We start from the raw sequence: 16,019 nt of genomic DNA, 5'->3' as shown, positions 1-16,019 counted from the left end.
ATGGAACTGTCAGTGCACGCTCAAAGGTAAACCTGTAGATGGAAGTAATGCAACACTGTGGATGCCAGCTGCCGTAAAACCCAAAAGAAGGTGGTAAACCTGCGCATACGCACATACACGGACTTCATCTGTCTGCTTGACTGCATGAAGCGAGCGATTTCATGCACGTTATTTGCTCGGGAATCCGCTCAAATTAAATAACTTCCCAGCCACAGAATGGCCTGATATTTTAAGATATTACATTGATCACAATGACTGAATTTCACAGGGAACTAAATTTCAACGATTTTATGAAATCGAAAGGCCGTCTAGCTTTGTGTGTGGTACTTCTTTAAAGCCATCGGGTAATTAATTAGCAAAATAGTTCATAATCACAGCGACACACACCTCAGAGAACACACACAGACAACCTGAAACTGTGATGCCTCCATCACCTGGTGAAGGAGGGACAGAAAAGAGGAAGAAGAAATGCGACGTACCCGACTATTATAGAGCTCCAGGTGTGAAAGTTTAAAATCTTGAAACATCTCAATGTGGACGTTTCTCACCAGGAAGTACCCATACTCCTCTGTGCGACCTGCTTCCAGAGGCCAGTACTGTCCGCACTTCACTCTGCCTCGCTCAACAACTCTGAGAGAGAGAGAGAGAGAGAGAGAGAGAGAGAGAGAGATTAAACGGACCCGAATACTTCTTGTAAACTTGCTGGAAATAAATGAATAGTATAAACAATACAACGTGTGAAAGGTGGAAATGAAGATGAGGGTGTTTCAGTCATGGTGATTGTCAGTCATTCAGTCATTGACCCCCTTGAAAATGAGATGCCACATCTCAAGGGGTTATCCTCAAATAAATAAATAAAATAAATAAAATGGTTACCTGGTTGTCATGACGATGATTAACACCACTTGCTCCCATACCATTCGCCAAAAGTCACCATACGTTTTTGGCAAAGGCCCTAAAACCGCAAACGCAAAACTCATCATTAGGACAAACACGAACGCTATAATGTTCACCATCAATTACTAACACCAAGCACTTTAATATTTACAACATTTTAACAATATACGTCCCCTTCATAAGATGTAATGTCCGTCTAGGGAAATTAAACTACACAGAGTCCCTGAATTCCTCACAGTCGTAATGCCACTAAGATGAACAGATCTGAGGATGAGGGAATAAAGATGTGTCATACTGATTCAGCCTGATGCAGGGTTTTTTCTAGAAAAATTTAGTACGAGGGCGCTCACCATGGCGAGGGAGCGAAGCGGGGGGGGGGGGGGATGGTGCCGGTTGTCCCCCCCCACCGTGCGAAGCCTTTGAAAAATGCTACAATGGGACATTCTGAGGCTATCTGAGAGGGAAATTGTAACAAATTGTCTGTCAACATTGAAAAAGAAAGAAGTAATCTTCTTCTGCCCCAGACAGTCTTTGGCTTTCTTCCGCTTCGTGCCGCGGGATGACATCTTTAAATGCCCAAGCGTCAACAAAAACAACTCGCGAACTACTTCTGTCAAAAGCTCCCGCGCCGGTGGGTGAAAGGTCATACAGTCTCGAGAAATCTCGCTCTACAAGTCAGCTGACCTTGTATGTAACCCATGTCAAATCTCGCGAGAGCAGCCGCGACAAGTAAACAACTAAACATGGCGCCTCAGTCTGGAAAACGCCAATTCGGATTGCTTTTGCACCGTCTGGCGGTGTATCTACTATGATTGGAATATTTTTGGAGCAATTATAACGTATTTGATGATCAGACACACTGTCACGTAGTGTTGCTGGGATGTTTTCACGGAGTCGGTAAGGGGGCACACGCCGAGAGTAAGAGGGCGCAGCGCCCCTGTTCCCCCGTTTAGACGAAAGCCTGCTGATGTAATTAAAAAAAAAAAAAATCAGCAAAAAAAAGTTGCAAAAGATCTAGATATTAGCAAGGAGTTGCTGAGTGTATTTTCCCGTTTATCCCTGAAGATTTCAGCAGAGACTGCTTTTGGGATGAGGTGTAATAGAGTTCAGGTTTCATTAAAAAGTTACCTCTGAAGAACAGACCACAGATGGAATGAGGACGATAAAGAAAAGAAGAAGTGTCTTACCCTGAGTGGCAATGTACGCATTCGTCATCTGGTAGCCATCCATGAAACTTGCATTAATGTAATCTGATGTCTGGGGAAAAAGAAAAGCACAGGGGAAGTCAGACTCCTATGGGCAATGTGCTTTTCAGTTTCAGACCATAAAGTCAAATAGAAAGAGCAGTTAAAGAATATCATATACAGTGTCTTGCAAAAGTATTCATCCCCCTTGGTGTTTGTCCTGTTTTGTCGCATTACAAGCTGGAATTAAAATGGATTTTTGGAGGGTTAGCACCATTTGATTTACACAACACTTTAAAGGTGCACATTGTTTTTCTTAAATTGTGGCACAAACAATAATTAAGATGAAAAAATAGAAATCTGGAGTGTGCATAAGTATTCACCCCCTTTCATATGAAACCCCTAAATAAGAGCTGGTCCAACCAATTCACTTCATAAGTCACATAATTAGTTGATTAAAATCCACCTGTGTGCAATCGAAGTGTCACATGATGTCTGTAGAAATCAATCTGTTCTGGAAGGACCCTGACTCTGCAACACTACTAAGCAAGCAACATGAAAACCAAGGAGCCTCCAAACAGGTCAGAGACAAAGTTGTGGAGAAGTATAGATCAGGGTTGGGTTATAAAAAATATCCCAAACTTTGAATATCCGAGGGAGCACCATTAAATCCATTATAGCAAAATGGAATGAACATGGCACCACTACAAACCTGACAAGAGAAGGCCGCCCACCAAAACTCACAGACCGGGCAAGGAGGGCATTAATCAGAGATGCAACAAAGAAACCAAAGAGAACACTGAAGGAGCTGCAAAGATCCACAGCGGAGATGGGAGTATCTGTCCATAGGACCACTTTAAGCCGTACACTCCACAGAGTGGGGCTTTATAGAAGAGTGGCCAGAAGAAAGTCATTGCTAAAGAAAACACGTTTGGAGTTTGCCCAACAACATGTGGCAGACTCCCCAAACACATGGAAGATTATCTGGTAAACTGAGAATAAAATGTATCTTTTTGGGCATCATGGGAAATGCCATGTGTGGCGCAAACCCAACACCCTGAGAACGCCATTCCTACAGTGAAGCATGGTGGTGGCAGCATCATGCTGTGGGGATGTTTTTCATCTGCAGGGACAGGAAAGCTGGTGAGTACTGAAGGAAAGATGGATGGCACTAAACACAGGGCAATTCTGGAGGAAAACCTGTTTGAGTCGGCCAGAGGTTTGAGACTGGAATGAAGGTTCACATTCCAGCAGGACAACAACCTTAAACATACTGCTAAAGCTACACTGGAGTGGTTTAAAGGGAAACATTTAAATGTCTTGGAATGGCCTAGTCAAAGCCCAGACCTCAATCCCATTGAGACTCTGTGTCAAAACTTGAAGATTGCTGTACACCAACGCAACCCATCTAACTTGAAGGAGTTGGAGCAGTTTTGCCTTGAGGAATGGGCAAAGATCCCAGTGGCTAGATGTGCTAAGCTAATAGAGGCATACCCCAAGAGACTTGCAGCTGTAATTGTAGCAAAAGGTGGCTCTACAAAGTAGAGGGGGTGAACACCTATGCACACTCCAAATTTCTGTTTTTTCATCTTAAATTGTTTGTGTCACAATAAAACAATTTTCACCTTTAAAGTGGTACTGTAGGCATGTTGTGTAAATCAAATGGTGCTAACCCCCCAAAAATCCATTTTAATTCCAGCTCATAATGCGACAGAACAGGACAAACACCAAGGGGGATGAATACTTTTGCAAGGCACTGTAAATGGAAGAGACACTTGATACTTCTATGGTGTCAGTTCTACGTTAGCAATGTTGCTAAAACCGATCATTTAAAAAGTCCTGCTCTTGTCCTCGGCTGTCCATCGCTAACGATGATGACTGCTTCGTTAGGATGCGCAGAAACACGGATGGGCTGTGAGGCCCGCACCAGAGCAACACAGTCGCCTGCCGCCACGGCATGAATGGCCCGGCCGAGCCGCCACAGAATGTCTGGCCTTGTGAGCTCTCACACACTATTCTCCTCTCCTAATGAAGCATCTTGCATAGCAAGGTAAGACAAACAAGGTCGTGCCCCCATCGTGTTGTCTCTCTGGACCTCCAGACCTGATGGGTATGGGAGTTGCCCCACAGTGACAACTGACTTGCCGCATCCGTTGGCCATTTGAGTGGCTCTTCCGCATGCCATCTGCTGGTGTGCCATTGACCCTGTTGGGTTCATCTGCCACATTGCACCGAAAAGCGCCCTGCTGCCAGCGCCTTATTGGTGAAGTACTGTTTAACCCATAGCTTGAACCCAGATAGGTGCTACCACTCCGGGTCAGAGCAGACCTGGGAGCAATGGTGATTAAGGGGTAACTCCACTTTCCCCAATACTCAAGTCCTCCCAGACCGGAGACTCACCACCGGTTGCAATTTAAAGTCACACCCAGGACATAAAGTCCTACTCTAATGATGTAATGACTTGCATTGAATACATTAGCTGGATTTATATTTATTTTTTGTGTTGTAATAATGTGCATCTACATTCAGGTTAAAATGAGGTGAACAACTAGATAGGTCATCATTTCTGGATCATTACCAGGAAATGTCTTGGTATAATAACTGAGTTTAAAAACATACAAGCTGGTGGTGAAAATTAAAGAGAAATATATTTAGTACAAAATATATCTGCAAGGCTGTGCAGAGTAACACACAAAAAAAAATCTAAATGTAGTTCTTTGAAACCTATTTTCATAAACGATTTTTCCATAAAATCTCACATCATCCACAATGTTTCTATATGTTGTAGTGACAGGGACTGCAAGGAAAGGTGGTGTGTGGAAGCGCAAAAAAAAAACAAAAAAAAACTGTTGTCTGGATTAATTATGGTCAGCACGGTCATGTGGTTCTGTAACAGAGGTAGAAAGGTCATGTTTACAACTATAGTGGATTCCACATGTCCACTATAAAAAGGCGGTATAAATAAATCCAAACTGAACTGAACCAACAACCCTTGATACCACCGGCCTGAAGTGCTGGTCAGTATAATGAGAATGTGTGTGTGATGCTGATTGACAACAGATCAACACATGAACAAAGATCACCTTAAAACACCCTGGATATCTGATATCCCGCGTAACCTGGCAACATAAGTGTGCAGAATTGCTCAGTTATTAAGATGGTGTGAGAACTTTCTTTTCACTGAAAACATTAATCAATCAATTCTAATATGCTAAATGCTGAAGATGCTGCTGACCTCGTCGTCGTCGTCATTGATTGGGCAAAGTCGGACGCGGGATTCGTCCAAGCAGAGCACATCACTGTAGCGGTTTTTGACTTGGTTAGCTGGTTTCCTGTTGATACAAACATCAGAAGGTTATTTGAGCTGTTTACTTATATCAACTGTGTATCAGAAATTGGGGGGGGGGGGGAGGGGGGGTTGCCTGGCAACATAAACGATAACCTGCTTCTTACTGGATTTAAGTTGGCGGGGGAAAATAATTACTTCCTCACGCAACCGTTCTCAAAATCTTAATGTTTTCTTTGTCGTCCTGCTGTACTCATTTCAATACTCATTACCGCCACTTTAATAGAGCTTATTCAGTCATGTAACTTATCGAATATAGCAACCACTGGCCAGCCATATTGGACGTAATAACATTAACAAAATGGCGACTATGTTCAGTGCTTCAGATGCAAATCTGTGCTTCATTTTCCATGAATTAACTCATACAATGGATGAAAAATGTAACTCAAGATATGCACCAACATGGGCTTTTACACAATCTAGTGCATTTTAGTACTTATTTTCACTAAAACAAGTTATAACTTTTAAGCCTTCTCTTTCATGTACATTAATGATTAACATGTCAAAAATATCAAATTTAATTCCCCTAGTTAATGAGTAATTTTCAGGAGTGCGTTTAGAAAACGCGGTGATTTTCCCGACTACACACTTCATTACTTTGAAAAAAATCAGACAGTTGAAGGTAAACTCAGCAAAATCCCAAAACAGTCCTGTTAAAAAGTAAAGGTCTGTTAGAGTTTCTAAAGCTTTCAGATTTCAGTGTTGGGGACGTTGAGCCTCGTTTATCAATCTTTTAGTCGAGTTGTGCGTTTGCAGAAGCTAAAGTGAACTAAACATTTCCAATTCATATTTATGCGAGTTGAAGCCAATTGTTTACATTAGTTCATATTGTCTGTAAATTTAAACACACCAATGAATACCACATTTCTCATGTAAATCAGGGCCGTAGCTAGGATTTTTCAGGGTGTGTGTGTGTGTGTGTGTCACACACTGACTGGCAGCCTGAGTACATTATGTAACAAAAAATAATTCCCATTGCTAGTTTTAGGTAGCTTAGAAACCGGCTCTTCCATTACTGCCGTTTCTTCCACGTTTTCTTGATGTTGTGTTCCAGAAACAGCACTAAAACTTAGCTTCGAAGCCACAAAATGCAACTTTGATGGAAAAAAATATATAATAAATTGCTGACCTCTCTTCACATCGAAAGGAGGAGGAAAGTTTTGCATGTTTTGACATGGCGAATTATTAACACGAGGAAATACTCGTAATTCGCAACTAAAAAGACTGCAGCTACACCGGCAGCTTGAACATGCTTTCTAGGGTGATCATGTTGCGCTTGCGCAGAACGGTGTCAGTCCTGCGCACCTTAGCTCGTGCACCTGAAGGTGCGCGCACCTAACGAGCTCCGGCAGGCGCGCTGTTAACAAAGTACACCTGTCTTTAATCAGTGAACCATGTTTGGGCTATTTAAGGACCGCGCCCATGCAAGGACGATGCGAAGTATTACGCCACATCTAGGAACGCGAAAAATCCGAAAAATAAATTTCTCCATTCGGAAAACAGGAGATTTTCAAGAGTTTTGTTAAATATCTGGATTTCCGGGTAAATCCGGAAGACTTTCATCTATAGCCATCCTAACCCACTCCTCACCCCCTCCCACGTCCCAACCCATTCCTCACCCCCCCGTCCCAATCCACTCCTCACTACTATGCACTCATGAGCCACTCCTCACCCCCACCCTAATCCACCCATCTCCCCCATCCTAGTCCACCCATCTCCCCCATCCCAATCCATTCCTCACCCCGCCATCCCAACCCACTCCTCACCCCGTTCCCAATCCATTCCTCACCCTCCCATCCCAACCCACTCCTCACCCCCCCAACCCACTCCTCACTCCCCCGTCCCGATCCACTCCTCACCCCCCCGTCCCAATCCACTCCTCACCCCCCCGTCCCAATCCACTCCTCACCCCCCCGTCCCAACCCACTCCTCACCCCCCCAATCCACTCCTCACTCCCCCGTCCCAATCCACTCCTCACCCCCCCCGGCCCAATCCACTCCTCACTACTATGCACTCATGAGCCACTCGTCACCCCCACCCTAATCCACCCATCACCCCCACCCTAATCCACCCATCACCCCCACCCTAATCCACCCATCTCCCCCATCCCAATCCATTCCTCACCCCGCCATCCCAACCCACTCCTCACCCCCTTTTCCCAATCCATTCCTCACCCTCCCATCCCAACCCACTCCTCACCTCCTGTTCCCAATCCATTCCTCACCCTCCCATTCCAATCCACTCCTCATCCCCCCCGTCCCAATCCATTCCTCACCCCCCCGTCCCAATCCACTCCTCACTCCCCCGTCCCAATCCACTCGTCACTCCCCCGTCCCAATCCACTCCTCACTCCCCCGTCCCAATCCATTCCTCACTCCCCCGTCCCAATCCATTCCTCACTCCCCCGTCCCAATCCATTCCTATGCACTCATGATCCACTCGTCACCCCCACCCTAATCCACTCGTCACCCCCACCCTAATCCACTCGTCACCCCCACCCTAATCCATTCCTCACCCACCCTTCCCAACCCACTCCTCACCCGCCATCCCAACCCACTCCTCACCCCCCCTCCCAACCCACTCCTCACCCCCCCCAACCCACTCCTCACCACCCCTCCCAAGCCCCTCCTCACCCCCCATCCCAACCCACTCCTCACCCCCCCCATCCCAACCCACTCCTCACCCCCCCATCCCAACCCACTCCTCACCCCCCCATCCCAACCCACTCCTCACCCCCCCATCCCAACCCACTCCTCACTCGCCATCCCAATCCATTCCTCACCCCGCCATCCCAACGCACCACTCACCTCACCATCCCAACCCACTCCTCACCCCGCCATACCAATCCACTCCTCACCCTGCCGTACCAATCCACTCCTCACCCCGCCATACCAATCCACTCCTCACCCCCCCATACCAATCCACTCCTCATCCCCCCATACCAATCCATTCCTCACCCCCCCATACCAATCCACTCCCTCACTACCATTCCTATGCACTTATGATCCACTCGTCACCCCCACCCCAATCCACTCCTCACCCCGCCATCCCAATCCACTCCTCACCCCGCCATCCCAATCCACTCCTCACCGCGCCATCCCAATCCACTCCTCACCCCGCCATCCCAATCCACTCCTCACCCCGCCATCCCAATCCACTCCTCACCCCCCCATCTAAATCCACTCCTCACCCCCCCATCCCAATCCACTCCTCACTACCATTCCTATGCACTCATGAACCACTCCTCACCGCCCCATCCCAATCCACTCCTCACCGCCCCATCCCAATCCACTCCTCACCGCCCCCATCCCAATCCACTCCTCACCGCCCCATCCCAATCCACTCCTCACCGCCCCATCCCAATCCACGCCTCACCCCGCCATCCCAATCCACGCCTCACCCCGCCATCCCAATCCACTCCGCCATCCCAATCCACTCCGCCATCCCAATCCACTCCTCACTACCATTCCTATGCACTCATGAACCATTCCTCACCGCCATCCCAATCCACTCCTCACCCCCCCATCCCAATCCACTCCTCACCCCCCCATCCCAATCCACTCCTCACCCCCCCATACCAATCCACTCCTCACCCCCCCATACCAATCCACTCCTCACCCCCCCATACCAATCCACTCCTCACCCCCCCATACCAATCCATTCCTATGCACTCATGATCCACTCGTCACCCCCATCCCAATCCATTCCTCACCCCGCCATCCCAACCCACTCCTCACTACTATTCCTATGCACTCATGATCCACTCCTCACCCCCCCATACCAATCCACTCCTCACCACCATTCCTATGCACTCATGAACCACTCCTCACCGCCATCCTAATCCACTCCTCACCGCCATCCTAATCCACTCCTCACCCCCATCCTAATCCACTCCTCACCCCCATCCTAATCCACTCCTCACCCCCATCCTAATCCACTCCTCACCCCCATCCTAATCCACTCCTCACCCCCATCCTAATCCACTCCTCACCCCCATCCTAATCCACTCCTCACCGCCATCCTAATCCACTCCTCACCCCATCCTAATCCACTCCTCACCCCCATCCTAATCCACTCCTCACCCCCATCCTAATCCACTCCTCACCGCCATCCTAATCCACTCGTCACCCCATCCCAATCCACTCGTCACCCCATCCCAATCCACTCGTCACCCCATCCCAACCCACTCCTCACCCCCATCCCAATCCACTCCTCACCTCCCCATACCAATCCACTCCTCACTACCATTCCTATGCACTCATGAACCATTCCTCACCGCCATCCTAATCCACGCCTCACCGCCATCCTAATCCACTCCTCACCGCCATCCTAATCCACTCATCTTTATTAATATGACAATTTTCAAGATGATGTTAACATAAAAGCTGCTTCCAGTATCCTTGTGTTTTGGTTTTTATTTATTCTTTATTTATACTACTTTGATTTTACATTACTTGCTTTCAATAATGGACTAATCACTATTGTAATGGAGGTCTCCTCACTATCCTCATTATCACATCAATATACTCATCACAGATTTGTGATGCGTTGAAATGACTGACCTATTGGACTTATCACCATCAATTAAAATTATTCATACTCATCACCCTTACTTGGAGTAATCAAAGCTTCCAGCAGGTGGCTCTTTCCTGATCTCCTCATACTCCTGGTAGATGCCTTTCTTCTTCTTGATTTTAATGTGCTGCACCAGTTCCTGCACCGTCATTCCCCCTGGCTCGGCTGTATGTACCGATGCTGTTCCAGGTGGCCAGGTTGTCTCATGGGCTGGGCTATGTGACAGGGGTGTTGGCCTTGACGACTTCTGAGGAAGGGGTGGGACTCCATCTCTTGTTTCTGCCTCCTCGCCAAGAAAATCGGCTTCCTGCTCAGCCCCGTTGCCATCTCGCCGGCAGTCATTCATGCCTCCCTTTGGCGCCAACGGCGTTTCTGTGTTATGTTTGTGGTGCAGGGGCGTGTCTGGAGGTGTATCTGACTGAGGGGGTGGAGCCTGACGGCCATTGGAAATGTTGGCATTAGAGCCTAGTGGTGTCAGGCCATTCCAATGGGTGTGCCGGTGGTTCTGAGGATTAGCGTTGCCATCATCAAGGCTGTTCCCAAGCAATGTGGCACCCGGATTGGCATTGGCCGTCTGGTTTTGATCCTGGCAGTAGGAGTGCAGCAGGCCGTCCAAGCAGTCCGTGTTGCCATCAGTGGAGTTGTTCAGGGTGGAATTAACGCATGACTGGATCCAGGACATGTGGCTGTACTGTGATGAGCCACCCAGGTGCTCTGGGAGCGAACTGACCGGGATGTGATTGGCCAGTTCATAAGATTTCACTGTACATACCTAAGATGAAGAGAAACACATCAGCCAAGTGGCCATGTTAAATAATACTGGCATTTATACAGAATATTAGCATAACTAGCTATTAGACCATAATTTATTAATTAACAATTTAACTTACAACAGTGATTAAAGTCAAGACTAGTTTTCCTGAAGTCACAGAAGACCAGGAATAAACAATTAGACACTGCTAAAGCTCGAGTGCTGTATAGAGACTTCTCTGTATAACACTACACAAACGTTAAAAACCATTTTAGAGGACTGTACATTGATCTTCCTGATTCACACTCAGCAAAATCTTAACACATTTTATATACGTTTTCAATAATTATAAGTGGCATCATAATATACACTTTTTGTTGTTAATATTTTCTTCCTCGTATCATTACTAACTACTTATTAACTGAGCGCAAGGTTAATAAGTAGTTTATTATATGGCCTTTTTTTTTATTTCTAAGATTAAAAGTAGACGGCCTTTCGATTTCATAAAATCGGTGAAATTTAGCTCCCTCTGAAATTCGGTCACTGTGATACATGCTTATTTTTGTAATATCTTTAAAAAACAGGCCGTTCTGCGGCTGAGAAGTTATTTAATTTGAGGGGATTCCTGAGCAAATAATGTGCATGAAATCGCTCGCTTTGTGCAGTCAAGCAGACAGAGGAAGTCCGTGTGCGCATGTGCAGGTTTACCTGAGTCGTCGTCGTCTTCTTTTGGGTTTTACGGCAGCTGGCATCCACAGTGTTGCATTACTGCCATCTACAGGTTTACCTTTGAGCGTGCACTGACAGTTCCATCATTCTGTCGCTAAAGGAACAGCTGATCACACCAAGGTGCTCACTGAGCGCCGATATTTATTAGTTCGGTCCTGCGTTTCCTTTCCTTTGCAACATAACGTCTTTTCTTCTCGCTTTCCGTTACCGTAGTCGGTCTTTCACGTTTCATTCGCACGCTCACATCCTCTATTTTTCTCTCCTGTTTCAAATTTGTATCCCACAATGCCTTGCGCAAACAGGGAAAGCTCACCATGTGATGCATGGTGTAGTATCTTGAATTGGGTCATGGTGAAGCAGGAAAAAATAGCGGAGAATTTAGGGCCATGTGGATCTAAATTCATTAATTGTTCTATCTTAAAGGAATACGCCACCCCCAAGTGAAATTGAGTCAGTCCCTGCAGTCCCTAGAGTTGGATGAGTGAGCCAAAGCGTTTTGTAGCCGACCCAGCCATTGTCCTGATCTGGAAACGTCCCGGTTAGCTTTAGCTTAGCGTAGTCGCTGTAATCCGGCGTGTCCAGCTAGCATTGTCGTTGCAAAAGTGAATCAAATAACTCAAGATTTTTTATAATTATTTCTCATGACCTGTACATTCACATCGAGTACACATATCAATGCAAATTAACACGAAGGGATTTACTAGACCAATTTATATATGGAACTATTTTCGGCCACAGCACAGGCAAAGCACCGCTGCAGGCGCAAAGACACCACGCAGCACCTGAAAACCCTGGTTTCCCTGGTAACACTGGTGTATTGACGGAAGTTGTGGTGCTGCGTGGTGTCTTTGCGCCTGCAGCGGTGCTTTGCCTGTGCTGTGGCCGAAAATAGTTCCAGATATAAATTGGTCTAGTAAATCCCTTCGTGTTAATTTGCATTGATATGTGTACTCGATGTGAATGTACAGGTCATGAGAAATAATTATAAAAAATCTTGAGTTATTTGATTCACTTTTGCAACGACAATGCTATCTGGACATGCCGGATTACAGCGACTACGCTAAGCTAAAGCTAACCGGGACGTTTCCAGATCAGGACAATGGCTGGGTCGGCTACAAAACGCTTTGGCTCACTCATCCAACTCTAGGGACTGCAGGGACTGACTCAATTTCACTTGGGGGTGGCGTATTCCTTTAAAAAAAAAAAAAAACTAATAAAATTGGAAGTCTGTGATTCGAATTCAGTAGCTTTTGGTCCACTAACAAAAATAATTGCGTGTCACAGGGAAAATTCTTTTTATGACCTACACTTGAAAAATCTGAAAGGCAGTCTACCTCTAAAATAGTCATTATAATGAGGCATGATGCTACTTTCAGTCACGTCATATTTGTAACGCAGTTGAGTCACGCATGCAGAATAAACGACTAGCGGTTTCAAAACTGAATTTATTTCTCCACTCAAGTAACACATAAATGTTCTGAGAAAGATAAAAATATCATCTATATTGGTTAATTTTTCAACAGAATGATGCTAGATAATGAAGTTTTTACACTGAAAGTTGGCGCCTTGGAAAGAAAGTCCTTAATCGCCCACAGGCATGACGGGAAAATACTGCCCGCCAAGGAACAAATCAGGACGCACGATTTTACCGGAAGGAGCTTGTGCCATATAATAATTTTGTATTTCATTGTTATTTTACTATTGTATGTTTGACAATTTTGGCTTTTATTTCTCTTAAGTTTATTATTATTAATTTATTAAGCTAGATAAATTACATTTTGCTACATGTTATATGCTCATTTGGTGGAACTATTTCTAAATCCTCCAATTAGACAGTCATTTACGTAGGGTGCAAATACTTACCCTCTCTCGGAGTTTCTCTCGCACAAAAAGACGCAGTACGGCGAACGGTGCTCGAAACCAAAGCGGCGATGACACAATGAACACACACTTTAACCTGGCAGGAAAAGCTCCCTACATCAAACGGACATAATGGATGTCAGTACTGATGCTCCCACAACACAGAGCAGCTTTCTCACACTGTCCGTCATTACACGTGAATATATTGGGACACTCACTTTGAGAAGGTTTAAAATTTTGACACAGAGTTCGTAGTCGAAGTTGGAATAGGTGGAGTTCGTCATGTCGTAGATGAATATAAGACCATCCCTCTGGGTCTGAAGGCTGAAGAGAGAAGAAACACAGTAAGGTTCAATTTAAAAAAAAAAAGCTAGCAATAAAACAGTCCAAAAATGGAAGGGAGGAAAACAGTAATCATAAGACCGTGCAGAGAATAACTTAATTGATTGCAAATTAACCAGTTTAACGATCTGTCTGGTGACCTGTTTAATAATCCCACATTTATTTCGGACTTCTTTCAAAACTGAATATACAGACAAAAATATTGCTGTGACTGAGAATGAATGAGACAGAGCAGCAGAAGATTTATGTTTGAATCAGGTCACAGTTTAATTTAGCCCCAATTTCAAGACTTAATCTCATTTCCTGCTACACTTCTGATAAATACTAGTTGCTTATTTGTTGGTGTAGTCGTCATAAATGACTATCACAAATGTCCCTTCATTTTATACATTTGGCATTTTTTCTTCCTTTAAAAAAAAAAAAAAAGTTGGGTTTCTTGTTTGCTGAAGAAAAAAAAAAAAGTTCTGGGACATCAGTGCGGGACTTCAACGCCAATGACCCTAACCCATAATTACGTCATCACTTGTTTACCGCAATGCATTATGGGTGATACCCGGGGTCAGCTCCGCCGTATTGTTTACTTTCGCCTTTGTTAAACACTGCATTGTTCTGTCTAACTGGTTTTAACTCTACCTAAAGTGAACTGCTGTGTGCTTTACTGTGTCTCCACAACAAAGAGGACACCTCGTTGGAGCTTTTATCAGCTGCCAGTCGAGAAGAAAGAAATGGATAACTTTAATCCGCAACAAAAACCTTCGAAATGGACAAGCTTACATTTCTCTGGTGGGAAAAAGACGTACAGGTATGCGTCGACTTACGACTGCGTTTGGTTTCGACTGACCGGTCGTAAACCGATCTGGTTGTAAGTCGGCCTATGTTAAATGAACGTAAGTATATTGTGATGTGTAATGATATTGTAATCGTCTTAAAGTCTTATTTTATCAACATTTTCTTATTTCATTTCCTTGGCTCATTATTTGGTTTAAGTCAAACACTGCGTACAGTACAATTCGTTTAATATGTGCAAAACAAAAAATACGAAATACAGGTGTGAAAAATAGAAAACGTTTTAGTTTGAAACATACCAAAATACAAATGTAAAACATAGCAAAATACAAAACTTAGTGACCGCTGGTATCACTGGTGCTTGGCTGTGGGTCGTCTACGTCGTCATCAGCTGTTGCAGCGCTCGGGCTGGCGGGAGCATTTGCTCGTTTCATAAACCAGGAGCTGGGGCGCAAACTGTCGTATGCTCAGCTGGGAAACACTTGCCAGTCATAACCAGATGGTCGTAAAGTCGATCGGTCGTAAGTTGACGACTACCTGTACTTAAACTGTGATCCAGCAATATTTCCATGGTCTGCGGAATGGCCTTCGGTTATAGAAGATTATAACAACCGACACTGTTCATCGTCTGAACCTAGCGATATTCCAAAGCCTGTTCGGCAGCTGAACGAGCCTGTCGGACTGATAAAACCCCCAAACCACCAAGGGTTCTCTTTCAGGTATGTATAATGTTCAGTGTACCTCACTAACAGCATTTATACTGAACATGACACGGCAGATCAGCGGGTTTACAAAGGTTTGTTTTTTTTTGTAATGTTTCCTGATATCGTTTTATTCAACTCATCACTAATTTCTAAATGTTTTGATGCTGTTCATCTGGGCCCGGGATCACGAAGCAATCTTAGACTTAAGTCAAGCCCTTACTGCATCTGTAACTTTCATCGTGCTGGATCAAGATCAAGTACAAGGTGAAGATTTCATTAGAACAAAGCTTCTTAGAAAATGGTAAGGAATAACTGAAGATTAAAAGAAACAAATTTAGACTTAACGTCCTCAGAAATAAGACATTCGGAGATTTGATGTTGATGTTGTGCAGTGTGGTAGACTCGGTCTAGACTCTTACTTTCTCACCAAGCTTGATTTGGGTTCCGATTCTCCCGCTGTAAACCCTCGACATGTTCTCCGCCTCTTTAAATCACCAATTTCATTGTCTTCCACGACAGACCACGGCAAAATCGCTCCTCTAACGACATCCATCATATCGCTCAACTACCGACCCCGGCTATCCCCCACAATGCACTGCAGTAAACACGTGATGACGTAGTTATGCTTGGGGGCTATTTATTTCTAGTGGACTGAAAACAGTTTCACTTTCTGTCTCTACCTCTCTATGGCTTTGTCCAGCTGATAGATGATGGCCTGAAGAACAGCCTTATGGGTAGTGACGTCAGGACGGTGGAGACGAGCAGTGAAGAGCGCCAAAGCTGCACCCTTAGCGTCACGCCCTGGCTGTACGCGCACACACACTTATTAATACAGGAACACATT

At 45.2% G+C, this 16,019-nt stretch overlaps 1 protein-coding gene across 3 annotated transcripts in view; it reads right to left on the bottom strand.

Annotated features, from left to right (window-relative positions):
* The window catches only part of ptpn9b (protein tyrosine phosphatase non-receptor type 9b), a 31,630-nt gene that overhangs the window by 5,460 nt on the left and 10,151 nt on the right, over positions 1-16,019 (bottom strand). For 2 of the 3 annotated variants that reach the window (XM_060916545.1, XM_060916546.1), the window contains exons 4-11: positions 15,856-15,980; positions 13,562-13,667; positions 13,347-13,457; positions 10,042-10,775; positions 5,317-5,413; positions 2,085-2,154; positions 877-955; positions 480-630 (exon numbers count right to left, since the gene is read on the bottom strand). In XM_060916545.1, the coding sequence (XP_060772528.1) occupies positions 480-630; positions 877-955; positions 2,085-2,154; positions 5,317-5,413; positions 10,042-10,775; positions 13,347-13,457; positions 13,562-13,667; positions 15,856-15,980 (1,473 nt within the window). The remainder of the gene's footprint in view (positions 1-479; positions 631-876; positions 956-2,084; positions 2,155-5,316; positions 5,414-10,041; positions 10,776-13,346; positions 13,458-13,561; positions 13,668-15,855; positions 15,981-16,019) is intronic. The other variant, XM_060916547.1, reaches the window with a different exon arrangement.

The sequence above is a fragment of the Neoarius graeffei genome, chromosome 3 (assembly GCF_027579695.1).
Source record: "Neoarius graeffei isolate fNeoGra1 chromosome 3, fNeoGra1.pri, whole genome shotgun sequence".
In the NCBI taxonomy this organism is placed as follows: domain Eukaryota; kingdom Metazoa; phylum Chordata; class Actinopteri; order Siluriformes; family Ariidae; genus Neoarius; species Neoarius graeffei.
The sequence above is the reverse complement of the archived record's forward strand: the minus strand, read 5'-3'. Positions and strand labels throughout refer to the sequence as shown.